Source organism: Peromyscus leucopus, chromosome 2 (assembly GCF_004664715.2).
Source record: "Peromyscus leucopus breed LL Stock chromosome 2, UCI_PerLeu_2.1, whole genome shotgun sequence".
Taxonomy (NCBI): domain Eukaryota; kingdom Metazoa; phylum Chordata; class Mammalia; order Rodentia; family Cricetidae; genus Peromyscus; species Peromyscus leucopus.
Genome location: NC_051064.1, coordinates 78604897 through 78625306, shown reverse-complemented (window position 1 = coordinate 78625306; position 20410 = coordinate 78604897). Strand labels below are relative to the sequence as shown.

General features: G+C 38.3%; 1 protein-coding gene across 1 annotated transcript in view; it reads left to right on the top strand.

Annotated features, from left to right (window-relative positions):
* Positions 1–16298, top strand: part of Megf9 (multiple EGF like domains 9) — a 105227-nt gene extending 88929 nt beyond the window's left edge. Inside the window, exons 4-6 of the mRNA XM_028885699.2 lie at positions 5587–5730; positions 9614–9883; positions 11566–16298. Of these exons, the coding sequence (XP_028741532.1) occupies positions 5587–5730; positions 9614–9883; positions 11566–12017 (866 nt within the window). The 3' untranslated portion in view covers positions 12018–16298. The remainder of the gene's footprint in view (positions 1–5586; positions 5731–9613; positions 9884–11565) is intronic.
* The last annotated feature ends 4112 nt before the right edge of the window (positions 16299–20410 follow it).

Genomic DNA, 20410 nt, shown 5'->3' with positions numbered 1-20410 from the left:
ATTATTCTTTATTTGTTTGATCTTGAAGTCTTTATATATTGATTCTTTTCAAATGTTTTTTAAGTCCTTCTTTTAGATAGATACAGTAAGGCATATGGCAAACCAAACTTTTATAACAACTTAAAAATATTTCATGACTTTGAAAAATCATATTGATTGAAGAGCTGTAGAAGTATGGAGAACAACACAAAGTGAAGACTGGGAAAATGTGTTAAAATTCTTCCAGGCAAGCTATGATCACTTGAGAAATCCTGTATGAAAGAACGAATGCTTCATGAGACTTGAAGAAGGGTCAAGTAGATCCAGAATTGCAGAGTGCAATTGCCTGGGGGCTTACTTACACAAGCATGGTCAAGGGTGGTAGCAAGATTGGCCAGTCCTCACAACTTGGATCAGCAAGTAGAGAATTATGTGGTGTTAAGGACAAAGGTGACTTTCCTCAAACCTAGAATATAGTTAATCTCAAGCTAATATCAAAGATGCCAGGCAATATCCTAGTGATATTGAACAGGTTCAAGTAGTAAAGTTTCATTTATCATACCACTCTTTTTTTTAAATCTGTAATGTGCAGGAAAAATATATAAGGAAAGGGCGTACAGTTACTTAGGCATAGTCATGAAAGTTATGGCTCATGATGTCTACAATTAAGTCAGGCTGCATCTGTACACCACATGCTATCTTTCCAGGGAAGATTTGCCTGTTCTGAGCACAGGCTAGGAGTAAGGGTTGGCCCAAGGAAAGGATTTGTACTTGAGAAAGAGCTTTTGACAGCCGTTTGGAGCCTGCAGGATAGTTGGAAACTAGAAGAGCCCTAAACAGAAGACGAGTTTTCCCAAAGCTAACTATGAAGGAAATAGATGGCCAGACCAGAAAATTTTTTATGCTGAGGAGACAAAATCCTTTTAGAGAGAAGAGGGCTTGTTAAAATATACAGCCAGCTCTTTCTAAATCTGTTGCCAAATTCTAAAGACACATGGGATGGGTCTGAATATTTGAACCCCCATTGGCCAGTGCTGACTCTCTCAAAGTCTTTCAGAGCTGAGGAGACAAAGGTCTCCCAGATTCTTAGTCCAAAAGGTCATGCCAAGAAATAGTGAAGAACTAGAGTGGTTACGAAAATTGCAACCCATATGCAACCCACTTCCATGCCTGATTGAATTGAGATCATCATTTTCTCATATTTGTCTAATATAGGAAAAGAGAACACGCCGGTTCTTTTATATATCAGGTGTAATATACACTAAATAACAGAGACTACAAAAATGGAGAAGTGTGACCAAAAATAAAACTATAAGCAACGGAGTCAGCATCGCAAGTAATACTGCTATTAGAGTTAACATTGAAACTTTAAAATAACTAAAATTAGTATATTGTGGAATTACAGGGCAAAATCAGACGAAATTGGTAAAAAGCAATAAAATATTACTAAAGAATAGCACTGCACTGTGCTACAGACACACACACACATGAGTGGGGTGGAGATCATGAAGACTAGGGAGACAGCTCAGTTAGTAAAGTGTGTGCTGTGCCAGCATACAGACCTGAGTTCTAACCCCAGAACCCATGTAAAAATGCTGTGAATGGTTTATGTGTATGGGTGCTTTGTCTGCATACATGTCTGTGCACCACATGTGTGCAGTGTCTGTGGAGGTCAGAGGAGGACATCTGATCCCCTATAACTGGAGTTAAAAGCAGTTGTGAGCTATTGCCATGCGAGTACTCAGAATTAAATGTGGGTCCTCGGGAAAAGCAGCCAGTACTCTTAAACACTGAGTCATCCATGTCTCCAGCCCCAATGGCATGCAGTTGTAATACTGCATGGGGAAACAGAGACAGGAGGATTCCTGGGACTTGCTGGTCATCCTGTCTCCCTTAATTAGAGAACTGCAGGTCACTGAGAGACTCTTGTGTCAAAGAAAGTGGACAGCATTCCTAAGGATGACACTTGAGATTGTCCTCTGGCTTACACTTGTGCACACAAATATGTGTGCTTCCATGCATATTGAGCCTGCTCACACATACACATGCATTAAAAAGAAGCAATCTAAAACTGAAAATTAATGATATTTTAAATTAATAACTTATGGCATAAGCTTAAGAGCAGGCTTTACCCCATTGAAGGCAAAGTGGAACTAAATAGAATCCAATAAAAACTATCTAAACATAAACATTTTGATAAAATATAGTAGAAGAAAAGGCAGGAGAGACAAATAGGTCACAGCCAGAGTCTAACATAAATGTAAGGAAGGCTCAGGGAGTTATGGCTAGGAATTTTCTAAATGATTAATAAAAAAAATATAGTCAACCTACAGGTCAGAAAGCTCAGCAAATGCCCTCCCTATAACAGAGAAAACCACACCTAAGCAAAGTCAATCAAATTGTCACAAATTACCTAAATGTATGATTAGAGGAACTTCTTGGGAAAAATTTTTAACACCAACAGAAAAAAATCAGGACATATGAAGTTGATAGGTCAAGAGTTTTTAATGAGAACAGAGTATCAGAATATTTGAAACTGAAAGAATTCCCAGAAGAACCTGTGCTAGAAGCTTATACTTTATGCTAATCTTCTGCTCTCCAGTGAAGTGTTTGCAGAGAAATCTGTTTAGAAGACATTGTGATAATATTTTCTATGTTATCTGGCTGTACCTACTTGTGCACTATATTGCCTACTGTTCTTTTTCTCTATTGTTATATGTGTGATCCCAGCCTCTCTTCCCTGTCCCAAAATTATCATTCATGATCTTTCTCCTGCCAAGAATGGCCTTTCTGACCCACCTCCATCCACACTGCAGACCACTTTGTCTTATGAAGTCATATTCTTCTTTAGACCCTGACTTAATTAGCATTTTCTGATGTTCCTCACTAAATGCAAAGTCCTCTGCTATACACTAGCACGTGTACTTGCAATTTTTCAGAGCACTTGTCACAATTGATGTTTACATGTTTACTTGTGACTATTACTCACATGGCCTTACTCACTACATGATAAATTCTATCAGGGCAAGAACAGCATCAACTTCATCCTCATTGTTTATACAATCTCTAGCACAGATATTGCCACATACTCATTTAATCTTTATTGGATAAATACACAAACTAATGGAAAAACATGAAAAATAACATCAAGGTTCAACATTATATAACAAAAAGAATGCTTCATAGTGCAGAATCATTAGTTGCTCTCTGGGTCTTTTACAGTACCAAAAAGCCATGTACAAGATTCTTTTTCTTTCTAACAATGAAGCAGCTCTCACACTGACCTGCACATGCTGTAGAGATAAAATAAATTCTTTGAATAATTCTGGTGTCTGAAAGAAACAAATTATTTACCATATGAAAAATAAAATAAAGTAGAACCCAATATAAAGGAGTGAACCCGACTTAGAGCAGCTAGTTAGTTCATGTACAACTTTTGTCACAAACGAGTTTTCAGTGCTGTGATATGGTTGCCCTCTGGTGGCCACTTTGTGTGTTTGCACAGTTCTTCCCACTATTTCTGGAATTTCTGTTTTAGATTGATTTAGATTTTCCCAAGTTCTGATTTGGAGTAAAAATATATTGGTGAAAATATCATAGGGAAAATTTTGAGAATAGGTATAAAAATGATCTTAAAAATATTTGACCCAGAAATCCTATACCTTCTGAGAAAATAATGTTAAATTCATAAAAAGGTTTATGTTTAAAAAAAAGAAAATGCAGCTGGGTGGTGGTGGCACACACCTTTAATCCCAGCAGTTGGGAGGCAGTGCCAGGTAGATATCTGTGAGTTCTAGACCAGCCTGCTCTACAGAGCAAGATCCAGGACAGGCACAAAAACTATGCAAAGAAACCCTATGGGGGGGGGGAGAAAAGAAAGAAAAGAAAAAGAAAATGCTCATCAGATGATAGTTATGATTCTAAAAAAAAAAAAAACCTAGATACCCAAATTTATAACAATAGGTAATTAATACTGTTACCTAGAGAATATATAGTTAGGAACCCAGAAAATCAAAACCACCTAGTTGTAAAAATTAAATACATTTGTACATCTACAGTGCCTTGATCATCATAATCAGCCAAGAAATAGTACCTATTAGACTGTTTTCATTGCAGTTCTTTCATGAATGACATGTAGCTACACAACAATGTAAATAGTCGGGCTGTAAAATGACAAGTACCATATAATTAGACTGTTTCAATGACAAAACCTAGATCTCTATAAATAAGGAAAGATTTCAAGGAATGTGTTAGTGTCCCAAATGTTAATAAAGCTGTTCAGGACACTTTTCTTGTTCTTTTACTTGTTTTCTATATTTTCTTTCCTATCATATTTTTCTTAAAAGAAAATGTAAGAGGGTTAATTATTTTTTAACTACAAATTTTTCCTTCAGATAATAGACTTGCTTTGAAGAACTCAAGGTTCGTGTGTATCCTTGTGGGGTCCCATGCCAGATAGACTCCAGCAGCCTAACTCTGACTGCCTTGACTGCTCAGGAGCCACTTTGGTCCAGGATGCCACATCTCCTGGCTTTCTTCCTGTGGATGCTATTCCTTCTCTGTCAGCTGTGCCCCATCTCCCTTAGTCAGCCCTACATTAGTGCCTTAGAGCTGGGAACTTAACACATTTGTCCCTTCCACTTGTACTTTTCCTCTGAGTGATCTCACTGAGACCCCAGACTTAACTTAAATACTCTCAGTGTGTGTGCTGTTGTCAGATTTGCATCTCCCTTGATCTCCATGCTCAAACATCTAGGCGCCATCCTTCAGTTTGCTTTTCAATAGTGCTGCCTTTAGGATGCTTGTTTGTGTACATAGATAGTTCATCATTTGACTACAAAATCCAAACTATGAAAGTGCCACAAATTGTTTGCTCTCTATTAACATATATTATCTTTTTTTTTCTTTGTACAAAGTTAGTGTGTTTTAGTGTGTAGCCAGTTAACTAACAATGGCATGTTGTGACTATAATCACATTCCCAGCTTTTTTCTCATAGGAGACATTGAATTCAAAGACAAGGCTAGTTAAAAAATAAATCAGGAGGGTTTGGAAAGATGGCTCAACAGTTAAAAGCAGTTGTTTCTTGAAGAGGCCCCAGGTTGAGCTCCCAACACCTTCTCTGGGCAGCTCACAACCACCTGTAACTCCAGTCCAAAGAGCTCCAATTCCTTCCTCTGTACTCTAGGGCACTTGCACATACATGGTGCACAGGAACATGGGTAGGCACACACACACATACACATAAACAACTATTTTTTAAGTTAGATGTATTTATTTTATTGTTTTATGTGTATGAGTGTTTCGCCTGCATGTATAAATGTGTACCTGGTGCCCATGGAGGTCAGAAGAGGGTCTCCATCCTTAAATCAGTCTCTCTTTCTCTCTCTCTCTCTCTCTCTCTCTCTCTCTCTCTCTCTCTCTCTCTCTCTCTCTCTCTCTCTCTCTCTCTCTCTCTCCCTCTCTCCCTCTCTCCCTCTCTCTAAATAATAAAATAGAAACCAAACACTACTCCTGATATTTTTTTCTGTATAATTTTATGGTCTTCTTATTGTGGGCAGGATTTCTGAAAGTTCTTTAACTCTGAAACAATAATTCGATTCTTTTAGGTGCTTGTTTAAACTGCCAGGGAAATAGCAAAGGGGATCACTGTGAAGAATGCAAAGAAGGATTTTATCAGAGTCCTGATGCTACTAAAGAATGCCGCCGCTGCCCTTGCTCAGCAGTGACCTCTACAGGCAATTGCACCATAGGTAAGGGCTTTTTTTCTGGGTCTTCACTTCCTTCAATGAAGTACACTACATTTATGAATTAGGTTCTGGAGGATGTAAGTGAAAGTGAGGTATAAAAATCACAGAAGTTTTCCTTTCTACAAATTTACAATCAAATCCTAATACATATATGAAATGATACCTCAGATGTCCTAATAGCCAACCCTGTATATGTGTCTAGCTTCTTTCATGTAACATATTCAAAGTTCACCTATATTGTAGTATATATAATATATATATCAGTAATGCATACTTTTTGTTGTTGAATTATATAGATGTCACACTTTATTTATTCTTCCCTGAATTGGTGGACATTTAGCAGTTACATTTAGCTGCTATGAACATTTATGTTCATGTGTGCATAGTGCATATAAATGTTGCCAGTACACCCTCAAGTCAGTGGTTGTTGGATGTTTTCCTCACTACTAGAGATTAAACCCAGGAATTCATTCGTGTTTGCTGGCCAAGCACTCTGCCTCTGAGCTGCTTCCCTCAGTAGTTGCATGTACAAGTGTTTTAATTTCTCTGGGGGTATATAACTAGGAATGAAATTGCTATGTCATAAGTCAGCTCTGTTTAAGTCTGTGAGGAAGTGTCAGATAACATTTTATGTTATCATTTTGTGTGGGGTGGTGCAGGTGCAGTGTACATCACATGTCTTCTGTCTCACTCCACCCTATTTTTTTATGATTTATTTTTTTATTTTTAAGTGTGTGTGTGTGCGTGTGAGTGCATTGCCTATAGAGACCCAAAGAGGGCATCCAATTTCCTGGGTCCCAGAGGTGGAGTTACAGGCCTTTGTGAGCTGCCCTATGTGGGTTCTGAGAACTGAACTCTGTAAGATCAATGCTTGCTCTTAACCACTGAGCTTTTTCTCTAACCTCCTCCCCTTTTGGGGGGAGGCAAGATTTCTCAGTCTGAAACTCACTGATTTGGGTTGACTAACTAGCCAGCTCCAGGGATCCACCTGTCTTGACCTTCCCAACAGAGATGTGTGTATCACCAGGCCAGTGTTTTCCACATGGGTTCTGGGGCTCTGAACTCAGGGCCTCATGCTTGCACAGCGAGCACTTTACTGATTGTGCTGTCTCTCTATCCCCTACTTATAATTTTAGCAAGAATATATGAGGATTCTAAACTGTCCACAGCTTCAGCAACACTTAATATCTATATTTTTATTCCTATAGCCATCCTAATAAATGTTAAATGGTATTGCATTGTGGTTTTAATTTGCCTGTCTCTGATGACTAATTACATGTTTATTGACCACTTTTGTATTTCTTTTGAGCAAATACCTATTTGGGTTTTTTGTTCATCTTAAAATTGTAGTTTTTTTATCATTATGTTGATAGAGATGTAGATACAAGTCCCTTATCAGATGCATGATTTGTAAGAAATGAGGTTATAGCTCCATTGGGGAGCTCTTGCCTAGCAAGTAGTAGGTCCTAGGTTTGCTCTCTAGCATCATAAAATATTTGAATTAAAAAAAGGTTTTAAAAATCATTTGTAAATATCTTCACTTATCCCATGGATCAATTTTTCACTTTCTTGATGTCCTTTGATTGATTGATTTCTGAGGCATTCAATTTAATTTTCTTTAGTTGTTTATGTTGGCTTGGAATTTCTCATGAGACTGCAGTCAAGATGTTAGTCAGGGCTGTAGTCAGTAGTCTGAAGGCTTTATTGGGACTGTAGAATCTGCTTTCAATATGGCTTACTCATGTGTCTTGCAAGAGGCAAAAAGATTGTCACCATGCAAACTTCATTAAGCTTCTTAATATCCTTGAAATATGGCAGCTGGGTCCCGTTGAAGTGAGTGATCCAAAAGAGGGCAAAATAGAAGCTGCAGTGTATTCTATCATTTAGTTTCTAAAGCCATAAAGATGTTTCCAAGACCCCATTACTTACTCACACCTATTCTGTCATGTATGAACATGTGATTTCTAGGAGTAGAGAGCATTTGACCAAATCTGGAAAGTCAGTTACTATACCTAGTAATAGGAACAGGTATTTTCCTCTTTTCATAGAAAGGTCTGAAAAATTCTTTCATGTATTTTACAAATAGTAATTAAACACCTAGTACATGCTTGTCATTGTGATAGATAAGGAATACAAAAGTCTAAAAACTAAAATATGGTATTTGTTCTAAAGGAGTATTCAGTGTCATAGAGAGGAAAATAATAAAGAAGCTGCCTTGGCCTATGGAAAGACAGTTAATAGTGAGGTGGGAAATCCAAGCAAAGATACAGGGAGAAGAAAGGTGGAGTTGGGAGAGACTGCAAGCCAGAGGAGCAAGATATAATAGAACATAGATAAAGCCATGAGAAATATGGCAAAATGTAGATTAATAGAAATGGGTTAATTTAAGATGTAATAGCTAGTTAGTAATAATTCTGAGCAATAGGCCAAATGGTTTGTAGTTAATATTAAGCCTCTGAATGATTATTTATAAGTGAGAGTTGGACCAAGTGGGGTGCAGAAAAATCTCCGGCTACAGAGTATGTTGTGTGTTGATGAAACAGTATATATAACATTTCAGAGAAAAGAAAACATGCAATCTTTGGGAGTACTCCTAAGCCATCTGTTAAGCTTGAAACAAGGTAGATGATGAAGTGGGAAGAGAAATGATAAGAGCTAGGAAAAGTATGCAAGGCTTAGATGATTTTCAGCAGAAAATTCTATTAAGGTTTCACTTAGTCTGGCAGCTCATTAGAATTGAAGCAACTTCTCTAGGGTGTTAATATGTGTACTCAGATTCACTGTGAAAATTATAGAGACTTTAGGAGTGTACTTCAGTAAAGAGCATTAGGAAGTATTGAGGGTGCTGTAGGTAAGAAATGATGACAGCCTTAACCAGGAGCGTGGCACTGGAGTAGAGTCACACTAGTATAGAATCTGCTAAAGTGTCACTGAAATGAATTGCTAACTGCTCGAAAGTGGGAATGAGATGGAGTACTGAGAGTTGGTTCTAAAGTTTGGGACCTAGGCAGGTGGATGGATGTTGGGACCATTCACTAAGATGTTGAGGACAGTTATCTATGTTAAATTTGAAATGTTTGTAGATGCAGGTATACAGGCAGTTTGTATATCATATACAGTTTGTAATTTAAGACAGGAAAATGGAGTGGAGATACACATTTTCCATTGTTAACTGTACAAGTGAATGAACTCACCCATGGACAAATGGATAGAGTGAAAGGCGAAAGAAATCAAGCATAAAAATCTAGGAGTAATGGTCCTGGGTATAGCTCACATTGTATGAGAGGCCTCATACTAATACCTAGTACTATACAAAACAAAAGGCCTAGGAGTACCAACATTTATGGAGGAAAGAGATAAAGTTTTTGCTTAAACCATATTTTGTAGACTTTCATGCCACAGAAGAAAGAAAAATAAAATAAAATGAAAACCAACTATGTAAGTATCTATGAGATTGTTCAATAGGTAGAGATACAGACCAGCAAAACTGACAACCTGACATCGATCCCCAGACCCACACCATTTATGGAAAGGACTCCAGCAAGTTGTCTTCTGACATACATATGCATATTGTTGCCCATGCGCATTAATACACACACACACGCACACGCACTACTTCAGTGACAATGTATCACAGTTTCACATCTGGTGAAAGCATATTTCTTTTACCCCCTACTTCAGTAGGCTTTTTAAACGGGCCCACCATTCCTTCAGTTTGCTGAAAAGGTAATAAACTATCTAGAATATTACTTCTATATATCTCTTAATGTTGAGTGAGAGAAGATACCAGGGGGGATTTGTAAAAATGTTTGGAGGACAAATAATTTACTATTTTTTAATGTAGCTTGAGACTTTACTAAATTAATTGATGTTCTTTCTATTTTAGAATCTGGTGAATTGGAGCCTACATGTGTCCAGTGTAAAGATGGTTACACAGGACAGAACTGCAATAAATGTGAAAATGGCTATTACAATTCTGACAGCATCTGCACACGGTGCGAATGCCATGGCCATGTGGACCCAACTACAACTCCAAAGATTTGCAAACCCGAGAGTGGGGAGTGTATCAACTGTGTCCATAACACCACTGGGTTCCAGTGTGAGAACTGCCTAGAAGGCTATGTTCGAGACCTCCAGAAAAACTGCATCAAGCAAGGTAAAACTCTTCCTAAGATTACACATTTACTGTGTTATGCCGGCATTGAATGTTTATAGATAGCTGCCATTAGCTTTGTAAACCTTCCAGTCCCACCAGAGGAGTTTCTAGAATTAAATTTTGATAGGTATTTAGCTAAAACGGTTTCTTTCCCTTTCTGGTTGTCTCCTGATACAATAGCATCAACTCTAGAAATATGAAGACTAAGACAAGATTGGTGCGACCGTGAGACAGACAGAGTGTGCTCATCCCTTCTGTCTGTCTGTTATACATGAAAGGTCCTGTAGTTCTGTTTCTTTCCTTCTTGATGTATCATTTCCATGATCATCAAAGGCCTTTCCAGGGAGGGACCTATAGTCTGCTTAGAAGTTGCATCTGGGAAGCTGGAGTTCATTCTAGCTTCTTCACACTTTGGGCTGACATTGAGGTAGATGAAATCTTATTAATATTCCCTTTGATTTTTACAAGAAAAAGCCATTCATACAATAGAATGTTTTTTGTAAAGGAATTCAGTGAGGATTTAGAGGGGTTAAGTTAGGAATTCAGGAGGAGCTAGGAATATTTAGGGATAATTAGACCCTGTTCTTGTACAAACTACTCCTTGTGGCATTCTAATGCACACTGATTACTGAGCTGAGGTAGTAGAGTTGGTCTGTGGCCTGTGGCATTTTTCTGCCATGTTCTTGATATTTGTACTACAGTGGTCAGATTGAGCCACATCACTAGCTAGAAATGCTGTAACTCTGTATTCCATCATGTGAGAAGCATACCTTGTCCAGACCAACAAGTACCAAGAAGACTGATGGTTTTTGTTAGCCATGAAGGAATCCAAATTTTGTCTGTTTTTAGGTTAATTGATGTAGTAGACTGTGGTGATAAGTAATAATAGTTATTTTTTATAATAATTTTATTGAGGACCTATAATGTTCATTGAAGTCTTCCTAAGAACTCTGTGACACAGACATTTTTACCCATGTTTAACAGATGAAAAATGTACAATTCTAAGAGATTGACTTACCTTTTGCAATACATTCCTGACTTGGTCCAAAGCTGCCATTGTTCCATTGAGCTAAGCTGTTGAGTAGAAGTCTAAAATGTAGTTCCTTGATTATAAAGCAGTCCAAATACACACAAAGTGAGAACTTGACATGTGGAATTCAAGGAGAACTCTTTTTCTCGTTTGGCTGACATCAACTCTGATGTCAAAAATAATTCCATTTTTTTGGGGGGTCAGGGGGAATAGATTTTTATACTTCCTTTGAGAAGAATTTTATCTTCATGAAATGCCACCAGATATATTGGATATATTTTAGGTCAAATAATTTTCATTTTTAACCATGCAATTTAGAACTTGGTGGTGACACATTTACTGCTTTTATAGAAATGTCTGTGATTATCAGTGAATAAGGAGGGAATGAAAACTCCTATGTTAGAATTTCCTAAAGTTTCAGTATGGGTGTTATACACATTGGAGAACAAACCTAGCTGTAATAAATGAGCTTTCCAGACCCCATATTTTATCATTATATTTATTTAAAAATTATTTTTAACTTACATTACCCTAAGCAGAATCCCATGTCAACATCCCACATCAACTTCCACTATCATGTGTATTTCTTTTATTGTTTCTCAAAACTAGATAATTTTGTCTTTTACATTTCATTCTCTGTTTTTATTTTCAGAAGTTATTGTTCCAACTCCTGAAGGTTCTACCATTTTGGTTTCCAATGCCTCTTTGACCACATCAGTGCCCACCCTTGTTATAAATAGTACATTTGCCCCCACAACCCTGCAGACTATCTTTTCAGTAAGCTCTTCTGAAAACAGCACCTCAGCTCTCGCTGATGTATCATGGACCCAGTTTAACATCATCATTTTGACAGTTATCATCATTGTGGTAGTGCTGCTAATGGGATTCGTAGGAGCTGTGTATATGTACCGAGAGTACCAAAACCGGAAACTCAATGCTCCCTTTTGGACCATCGAGCTGAAAGAAGACAATATCAGTTTCAGCAGCTACCATGACAGCATCCCCAATGCAGATGTGTCAGGATTGTTGGAGGACGATGGCAATGAAGTGGCTCCCAATGGGCAGCTGACCCTGACGACACCTATTCATAACTACAAAGCTTGAGGAGCTGAGCTGTCCTCCTGGATTGTCAGAACACAGTGCTCACTAAAAGGCATCTGCCCTCCAGCCACACATAGCCTGGGTAGAGTTTGCTGAGTAAGGCCTCGTACAAATGAACTGTTCAGGTACAAACTGCAATGCGCTTAGCCTATCTGTTGCTCTTAATTCCCCATGAAGATCTGAAGCACTCATCATCATTGAGGACATGAAATAAAGTATATTTTTGTAGCAAACCACATGTGTGTATGGAAAGGCTTAATCCCACACAGTAGTCCAAGTCTATCCAGCCTCAAAGGACTGCTGGGAAAGTGTTCATCTCACCAGCCATGACAGAATGTTGATGTGGAGGGGGAAGACTGATAGAAGACTTCATCTCCATTTTGGGAACACATTTTTTTGAAGGAGAGGCAGGAATTATGTTCTTTTTTCTGTACTAAAAGATATAACTGAGGAAGAGCTGGTGTCTAGGCTATACCACACTAAACAGTCTTGACTCTGTGTAAACTATGGGCAGAAAAGTCCCAAGAGGATCTGTAGAAGGGCTTGGCTTTCCTCCCGTGAGTCTCCTTCAAGGATGGGGTTGAAGCACAGGATAAGCCTCTGTGGTGAGGGCAGGCACAGCACCCAGAGAGCAGAAAGTTGATGGTCCTCCTCAGGGGAGGTTCCTGCCTCTAAAGAAACAAGGTGTACATAGTTAATGTAGCATACCTGCTCAACATTGTACTTGTATCTATTTGTAAAAAAAAAAAAAATCATGTCCTATTTTATCATTTAGACTTTATTTGTATAGCAGTTAATCGTGTTGTAAAAAGAAGATATGGAAATTGGTTAAAATACTGTAAATTAGGTGGCAATATTGCTAGAGCTGGGACTCTGGTGAGCATCATTCATTTTTAGTCCCTATTTGGACACTTGACATTTATAAGAGGTCAAATGTTTCTGATCGTTCCTCCCTCAACTTAGAGTCATATGCTTTTTGACCTACCATAGATTCAAGCAATAGATGTTAAATCTGTAATTGTTAAGCTGGGACACAGGCTGCATTCTCTAGACACTCACCTAATTAGCCACTCTGTGTGCTTTACATTGCTCGGTGTAAACATCCTCAGAAAAAGACTTCTTTCCTGAATGTAAAAGACAGTCTTCCAAAGGATAGAAATTTTAAATTAAAAAAGAAAAGCCATCACATTGCTTGGGGCCCCTCATTTTTATGCCCATGAAATATTTATGTACTTCCCATAACCTCCAAAATAAAGGCCTCTGACATTTGAACATAACCTATCACCCATGAATCATGAGGTATGTTTGGCTCCTTCAGTGCTAGAATTCATCCATCTTCTTGTCTGGGCAGGGATTACTCTGATTGAGTGTGCATTTAGTCCTTGCTTTCTGATGCCATTTTCCCCTGAGGCCAAGTACTGCTTCTTTCATCTGTTATGCATCGACAGTTTGTAGATGAAACAAGCCAAGAAAGGTGGCCCAGACTATGAAGTAGTTAGGGAAAAACAAAACAAAGACTAGACCTAGGAAACTCAGACTTAACTTCCTCAGAGAGAAAAACATATAGTTTGTTCATCCTCTGCAGGAGACCCCCACCTTTTTCTCAGGGTTTGGAGATGACTGTAGACTAGAGGATCCGTAGGTAACCTGAGGGTGCTCTGCATATGTGGCTGTCTGTATTAAAGTAAACATTGCATCTCATTGTACTGAAACAATTTACAAGTGGCTGATTGCTTGCCTAGCATAGGAATCTATGGGTTTAATCCTCAGAATTACAGAATAGACCAGTGTTTTTATTGTCCTTTGTCATTTACAAAACACTTTCCTATGTGTGTTCTTTGATCCTCACCATAGCCTCCTAAGGAAGCAGTCTTGTACCCATTTTATACATGAAGAAACTGAGGCATAGAGAAGCTAAATCATTCAGAGCTATACAATGCACATCATTTTTATGCTTGGAATCAATTCTCACTTCTACAGCATAGTCATTTGGCTATATGATAACATATAAAACTACTAGCCAGGGGCCCTAGAAGGCTGGAATGAAGATTCACATTTGTAGATGCTTCTAATAGAGCCCTTGTGTGCTCCCAAGTGTGCTTCGCCATCCCATGTGCATGTGTCTGTGTGTGTGTGTGTGTGTGTCTGTGTCTGTATGTGTGTGTGAGAGATGTATGTGATTTGCAGGCACAATTCAGGGCCACATAGCTACAAATGACTTTGTGGAAAAAACACATGAAGATTTCTATGTAAAGTCAGAATTAATGATGAGAAGGCAAAACTGCCTATTAGAGTTCATTAAAATGAAGGAATTCCTGTAGTGGGGGGTGCTTTCCCTAACAGTTACAGCACAGGTGTGTATTGACTGTGCACCACACAATCTCAAGCATTGTGCACAGTGATTGCCTCCCTGATACCCCATCTCCTGCCAGAAATAAAAGGTAAGGAGATAAAAAGCAAACATTTGTTAAACAAATGTTTACCCAATAAATAAATGAAGCGTGTTTGTAGGAGGCTCAGAGCCAGTCAAATAGTCAATATTCTAGCTGAATAGAGATTCCTTGAAACAGATCTTCAAAGATAACACAGAAATTAAACCACAAATTATGTTTATCAAGTATGGCTCCTAGGTCATACTAATTTTTCACAATGATGAAAAAGTATAGCCTTAAAATGTGTTTTACATAACATTAGTGACCCCAGAATTCTGCTTATAGAAATAATTTTGCTCTAAAGATCAACCATGAGGTAATCTCCTTTTGAAATTAGAGTAGAAAACCATTGTAAAACACAATGCAGGGTTTTCAGTCTCTGGAGGCATCACCATCCAGCACCAGGCATCCTCTGAAAAATCTAATGTTTGAACAATTTTTGTCTAATTATTGATAACATGTTCTTTTTAAAATTCAATACCTATGTGAATCTTACTGAGAAGTAGTCATCACTTGCTATGAATAAACTGATAATTGCTCGCATCTTCATTAGCTCACCTTAGTAAGCCCTATGCATTTCTGATGGTGGATGTTATAGTCCGTGTCCAGCAGGTCACTACCACCCTCCACACTGCTTCTCTGGGCTCTCTTATCTACAGTCTTTCCCATTATAGAAAAGGCAAAAGGATAGTATAATCTCTTATTTATTTCAACATCCTGAGTGTATTTTTTTCCAGGAATACTTGGATTTTAAGAGAGGGCAACAGGGCAGACATGGGCTGGGAGGATAGGGGTTTTGTCTTGTTTTTTTGTTTTGTTTTTCTTAACAAGATTATCTAAGTCGAAAATGATATCAGTATACTCTAGTTCCAATATTCCCAGAACCATTAATCATCAAAGCAATACTCACTGACCTCCCAGTTAATCTGGGTTATCTGATCATCAAGATGTGTTTTGGAAGACGAGAGACAATTGGAGCTTGATTATTGATCATTCACTGTGGTCCTGTGCTTTTTAAATTTTTTTATGCTTGTAAACATAAGGTTGGTTCTAATGACTGTCCCTAGCTTCTTATATTTTGAAGTAGTATGTGGGCAGGAGTTGAATTTCTGTATTTCTCAAGAAAAACTCTCTGACAAAATATTCAGAATAAGTTCAAAGAACCCATGCAATCATTAGGGCAACAGAAGTCTTTGTGACCTCATCCATACACACACACACACACACACACACACACAGAAAAAACCCTTTAGTCTGTTGTTCTTTTGACAGTAAGTGGTTTTGGAGTTGAAATGGGTTTGGTGTCTATGTTCAGGGCTTGGGAAGGTGATGGAAGGTTAATTCATCTTTCTCTTTCACTCTGAGCCATTGACTGAGCCATGGGGAGAAGCAAGAAAAATGGTTATTAATTTGTAGAAGTCAAATATATCACATGGCTAAAGGTTATGGATCACTAAAATGTCAGTGGTTTGAATGATAATTTTTGAAAGGCATTGGGGATCTTCTTTGTTACTTATGCACCTGTAGGAACTGCAGCAACCCTGGAGTGAGCCCAGAGCTTCAGATTCAAGCTAGCCCAAAGCTAAGTGACTTCTAGTCAACTTTTAATGCTAGACATAAGCACTCTGTACTCTTAAATTTCAGCCCAATCAATTAGGGAATGTTTCTAAAACATTAAATTTGTATTTATGTCACTAAAATCCTAACGCAAAATTTAAAAACATGTCTCATATGTGTACTGTACTAGGTTTCATGATGCATTTCTAAATTTGTGTATGATTTGAATATATGAAAGAATTTATACAAGAGTGTTATTTAAAATTATTAATAAATGTATATAATTTGTACCTATTGTAGATTTGTTTCACTTTTTTATGTAGTGAGAGATTTTAGAAGTCTTCAGGTAAGTGCTGAAGATCACTTGTCATCTCACTTCCTGTACTTTGAATCCTTCATGTACTGACCAACATCTTGTTTAGGTTCATTAAAGGAGTGTCTACCCCTTGGGGAGAAGATATCACATAGGACAATTCCTTCTCATAAAATAAATTCATACCAGAGGTGAAAATGTGTATTATAATATATTATTGGGGGTTGAAAAGTTGGCTCAAAGGTTAGAAGCAATGGCTGCTCTTTCAGAGGTCCTGCATTCAATTCCCAGCAACCACACGGTGGCTCACAACCATCTGTAATGAGATCTGGTGCCCTCTTCTGGCCTGCAGGGATATATGTAGGCAGAACACTGTATACATAATGAATAAATAAATCAGATATTATTATTATTATCATTATTATTATTATTAGGGTAGGGATATGGCTTAGCTTTAGGGCTCTTGCATATCATGCACAAGGCTCCAGGTTCCATCCTCAGCACTTCAAATAAACAAAGAATAGCATGTATTTTTGTTCATGCTGTTTCTGTTCTCTATGCCTTTCACTGGGATTTCTATCAAAATTGTGGTAAGACTGACGCCCTTTGAATTTCTGACTTACACATGGGAAGACTTTCTGAACTCTGGAAGTGAACACATTCTATGTTTATTAGGTAACCCCTAACAAGAGTGCACCTTTCTATTATTTCAAGGTTCCCTTCAAGAGACTCTGTTTTAACAGTTAAATCATGTTTAATGAAATACTTTCTGCTTATCCCATTAAACATCCAAGGGGTGTTTTGAAAAAGAGGCTACAAGAAGTCTGTCATTTCTTTATACTGAGAACTTTATAACCTTGAATCAATTTATTCTACCTCAGCTGCTCATGATAGCTCACATCTGTGATCCCAGAACTTGGGAGGTGATGACAGGAGGATCAGAAGTTCAGGGTCATCCTGCCTCTATAGTGAATTCTAGTCCAGCTTAAGCTACATGAGACCACCTTAAAAAGAAATTATATTTCAGTTGATTAAGCTGGAATATGAAATTATAGTTTTCTGTCCTTAATTTTACAATCAAACCTTAAGTAGTTAATGGCATATGTCTGTGTGATGTATATAAATTGAGTATTTTAAGATAATGGAATAATTATGCCAGGAAACTAAACAAATTAAGCTTCAAGAGAAAAAAAATGTATACAAACTCAGCACACTAGGAATAATATCACTAAAACCATAAAGTATTTTTATGCTTCTGGTGAAAGTCTATAAAGACATCTCATCTCCACTGTATTATCACAACTGATTGTGTTAATTTTCTGCAGGAATGTAAGACATGTTCCAAAAAATCAAATGCTCTATTGTAACTAAACTTTGAAGGCAATTGTAAATAAAACAATTGTAGTTAGTTTTGTCTTACTGATTTTTCTTATGGTGCTGGACATCAGGCCCTGGGCCCCATACATGCTAGACTTGCTTAGTTAGATCTTCAAAATTAAGCTAGGACTGGTGAGATGGCTCAGCTGGTAGAGATGCTAATTGCACAAGCCTGGAGATGTGAGTTCAGTCACAGGACCCCAGTAAAGGTGGAAGAGAGAACTGATTCAACAGAGTTGTCTTCTGACTCCAACTGCATGTTGTAGCATATATAAGCACTCACTCATAATAAAAAAAAATGTTTAATTAAAACCAATTTTTTTTACACAAGTTGATAGTGTTAGAAACGTGAACAACAGGCTGGAAAAGCAAGCTTATGTCAATGTTACAATCAGTTTTACCTATAAGTCAATTTTTTAGTTTTAAAAGCCATTTTATGAAAAAAAATAAATATTTTTCAGATTTTCTAAAATTTCTATTTATAATGAAAGCCATTGGACAATATTAAAGTTTGTTATTTGAGAATGCACTTGATTGTATTAATAATTTTCAAGCTCATGTGTCTAAGCTAGGGCTGGAGAGATGGTTCCATAAGTGTTTGCTGTACATGCATGAGGGCTTGCGTTCAGATCCCAGAATTCAGATAAAGGGCCACGTATGGCAGTGTATGTCTGTGATATCAGTGTTGTGGAATCAGAGACAGGCAGATACAGCCAAATCAGTGAGCTAGAAGATCAGTAAGAGACCCCATCACAAAGAATAAAAAAAACTGGTGGAGGACATCTGATACTAACCTCTAGGCCTCCTCACACACTCCCAAATACATATATGCACATGTGTCTGTATGCATCCTCAAATGCACACACACACACACACACACACACACACACACACGCACGCACGCACGCACGCACGCACGCACGCACATGCGCATGCACAGGCACACACCAAAAACACCTGTGTGCTGCTAAATCGAGCACTGCAGTTCACACAGTTACAGAAAAAAAAAAGGCAGAATGTTTGCTGTGTATGCAATATCAAGCTTTTGTAATAAAATGTTTGGGAGGAGAATTTTTGTAGTTTTCTTTGTGCTGTCAGATCAACTGCTAAAATCATGTGTCTTGATATTTTAATTTCTTTCCCAAATATGAAGTACTCTCAGCTCTTTCCCATACTCATTACCATTCATATTCTACCACTTTCCACACATGTATAATTTCCTATACATATTCAGCTTATAGACTTTTTCCTGCACCATTCTGAGAATGTTCATTCTTCAAAGCCCTTTGGTAAAGAAAGCTTATCGTTTCTTTTTCTTCCTTCCTTCCTTCCTCCTCCCTCCCTCCCTCCCTCCCTCCCTCCCTTCTTTCTTTCTTTCTTTCTTTCTTTCTTTCTTTCTTTCTTTCTTTCTTTCTTTTTGGTTTTGTTGTTGGTTTTGAGACAGGGTTTCTCTGTGTAGAACTGGAAGTCACTCTATATACTAGGCTAGCCTCGAACTCATAGAAATCTGACTGCCTCTGCCTCCCTGAGTGGTGGGATTAAAGGTGGGCACCACTACCACCTGGCCTTATCGTTACTTAATATTTGAAATGATATGAACACTTTTTGCTGCACATGTTACTGAAAAGGACTTTCTGTTCCTGCCTTCCTCTGTAGATTTGTTTTCCTAACAACCAGGAGCTTTTCTTCTATCTCTGGTGTCTGACATATTGCTGATACTTCATGAACTCTTACTATGTGGTGGTTTAAAACAAATGGCACTTGATGATGCCAGGCAGAATTGGTTGATGAACTTACCAGGCAAAATATGGTAATGTTACATGCTGTGGGTAGGATGCTAGAGTTCAGATAGTGTTTGTCTACCTAGGAATTCCTGTTCTGTCATGACCCCCAGAATAGCAGTATGGAAGTGGTGAAATCTTTTAAGTGATGGCGCTCAGTGGGAGGTGACTAGGTTTTAAGAGGTACTGATGCTTTTGTCATGGAAGTGTGTGCTTCCTCTCACAGGGAGGTCCCAAAAGAGCACCTTGCTAGATGAGTCCTATCCTTTCTCTCTGTGTGCTGCTGGCTACTTTTGAATGTTCTCCCATCCGTTTTAATGCCATCTACTGTGAGAACCTCCTTAAAAGCAAGCAAATGCCAACCATGCTCTTCAGTTTCCTGAAATATGAGCTAAATAAAACTTTTCTTTATAAAGGACTCTGCCTTGGGTATTTTATTACAGCAACACAGATGCATCAAGAGAAGGGTGATATTTCTTTTTTTTTAAAAGATTTTTTCTATTTTATTAAAATTTTTCATTTATTTTACATACCAACCACAGTTTCCCCTCCCTCATCCATTCCTGTTCCCTCACCTCACCTCCTGTCTACCCCCAACACCCATCCACTCCACCTCAGTTCAGAAAGGGGCGGGCCTCCCATGGGAGTCAACAAAGCATGGCATATCAAGTTGAGGCAGGTCCAAGCTCCTCTCTCTGCATCAAGGCTGAGTGAGGAATCCCAGCACCGGGAATAGGTTCCAAAAAGCCAGTTCATGCACCAAGGATGGGTCCTGATCCCACTGTTAGGGGCTTCACAAACAGACCATGCTACACAACTGTCACCCACTTGCAGAGGGCCTAGGTCGGTCCCATGCCAGCTCCCTAGCTGTCGATCCAGAGTGAATGAGCATGAATGAGCTCAGGCCAGCTGTGGGTTTCCCCACCTTGCTTGTAC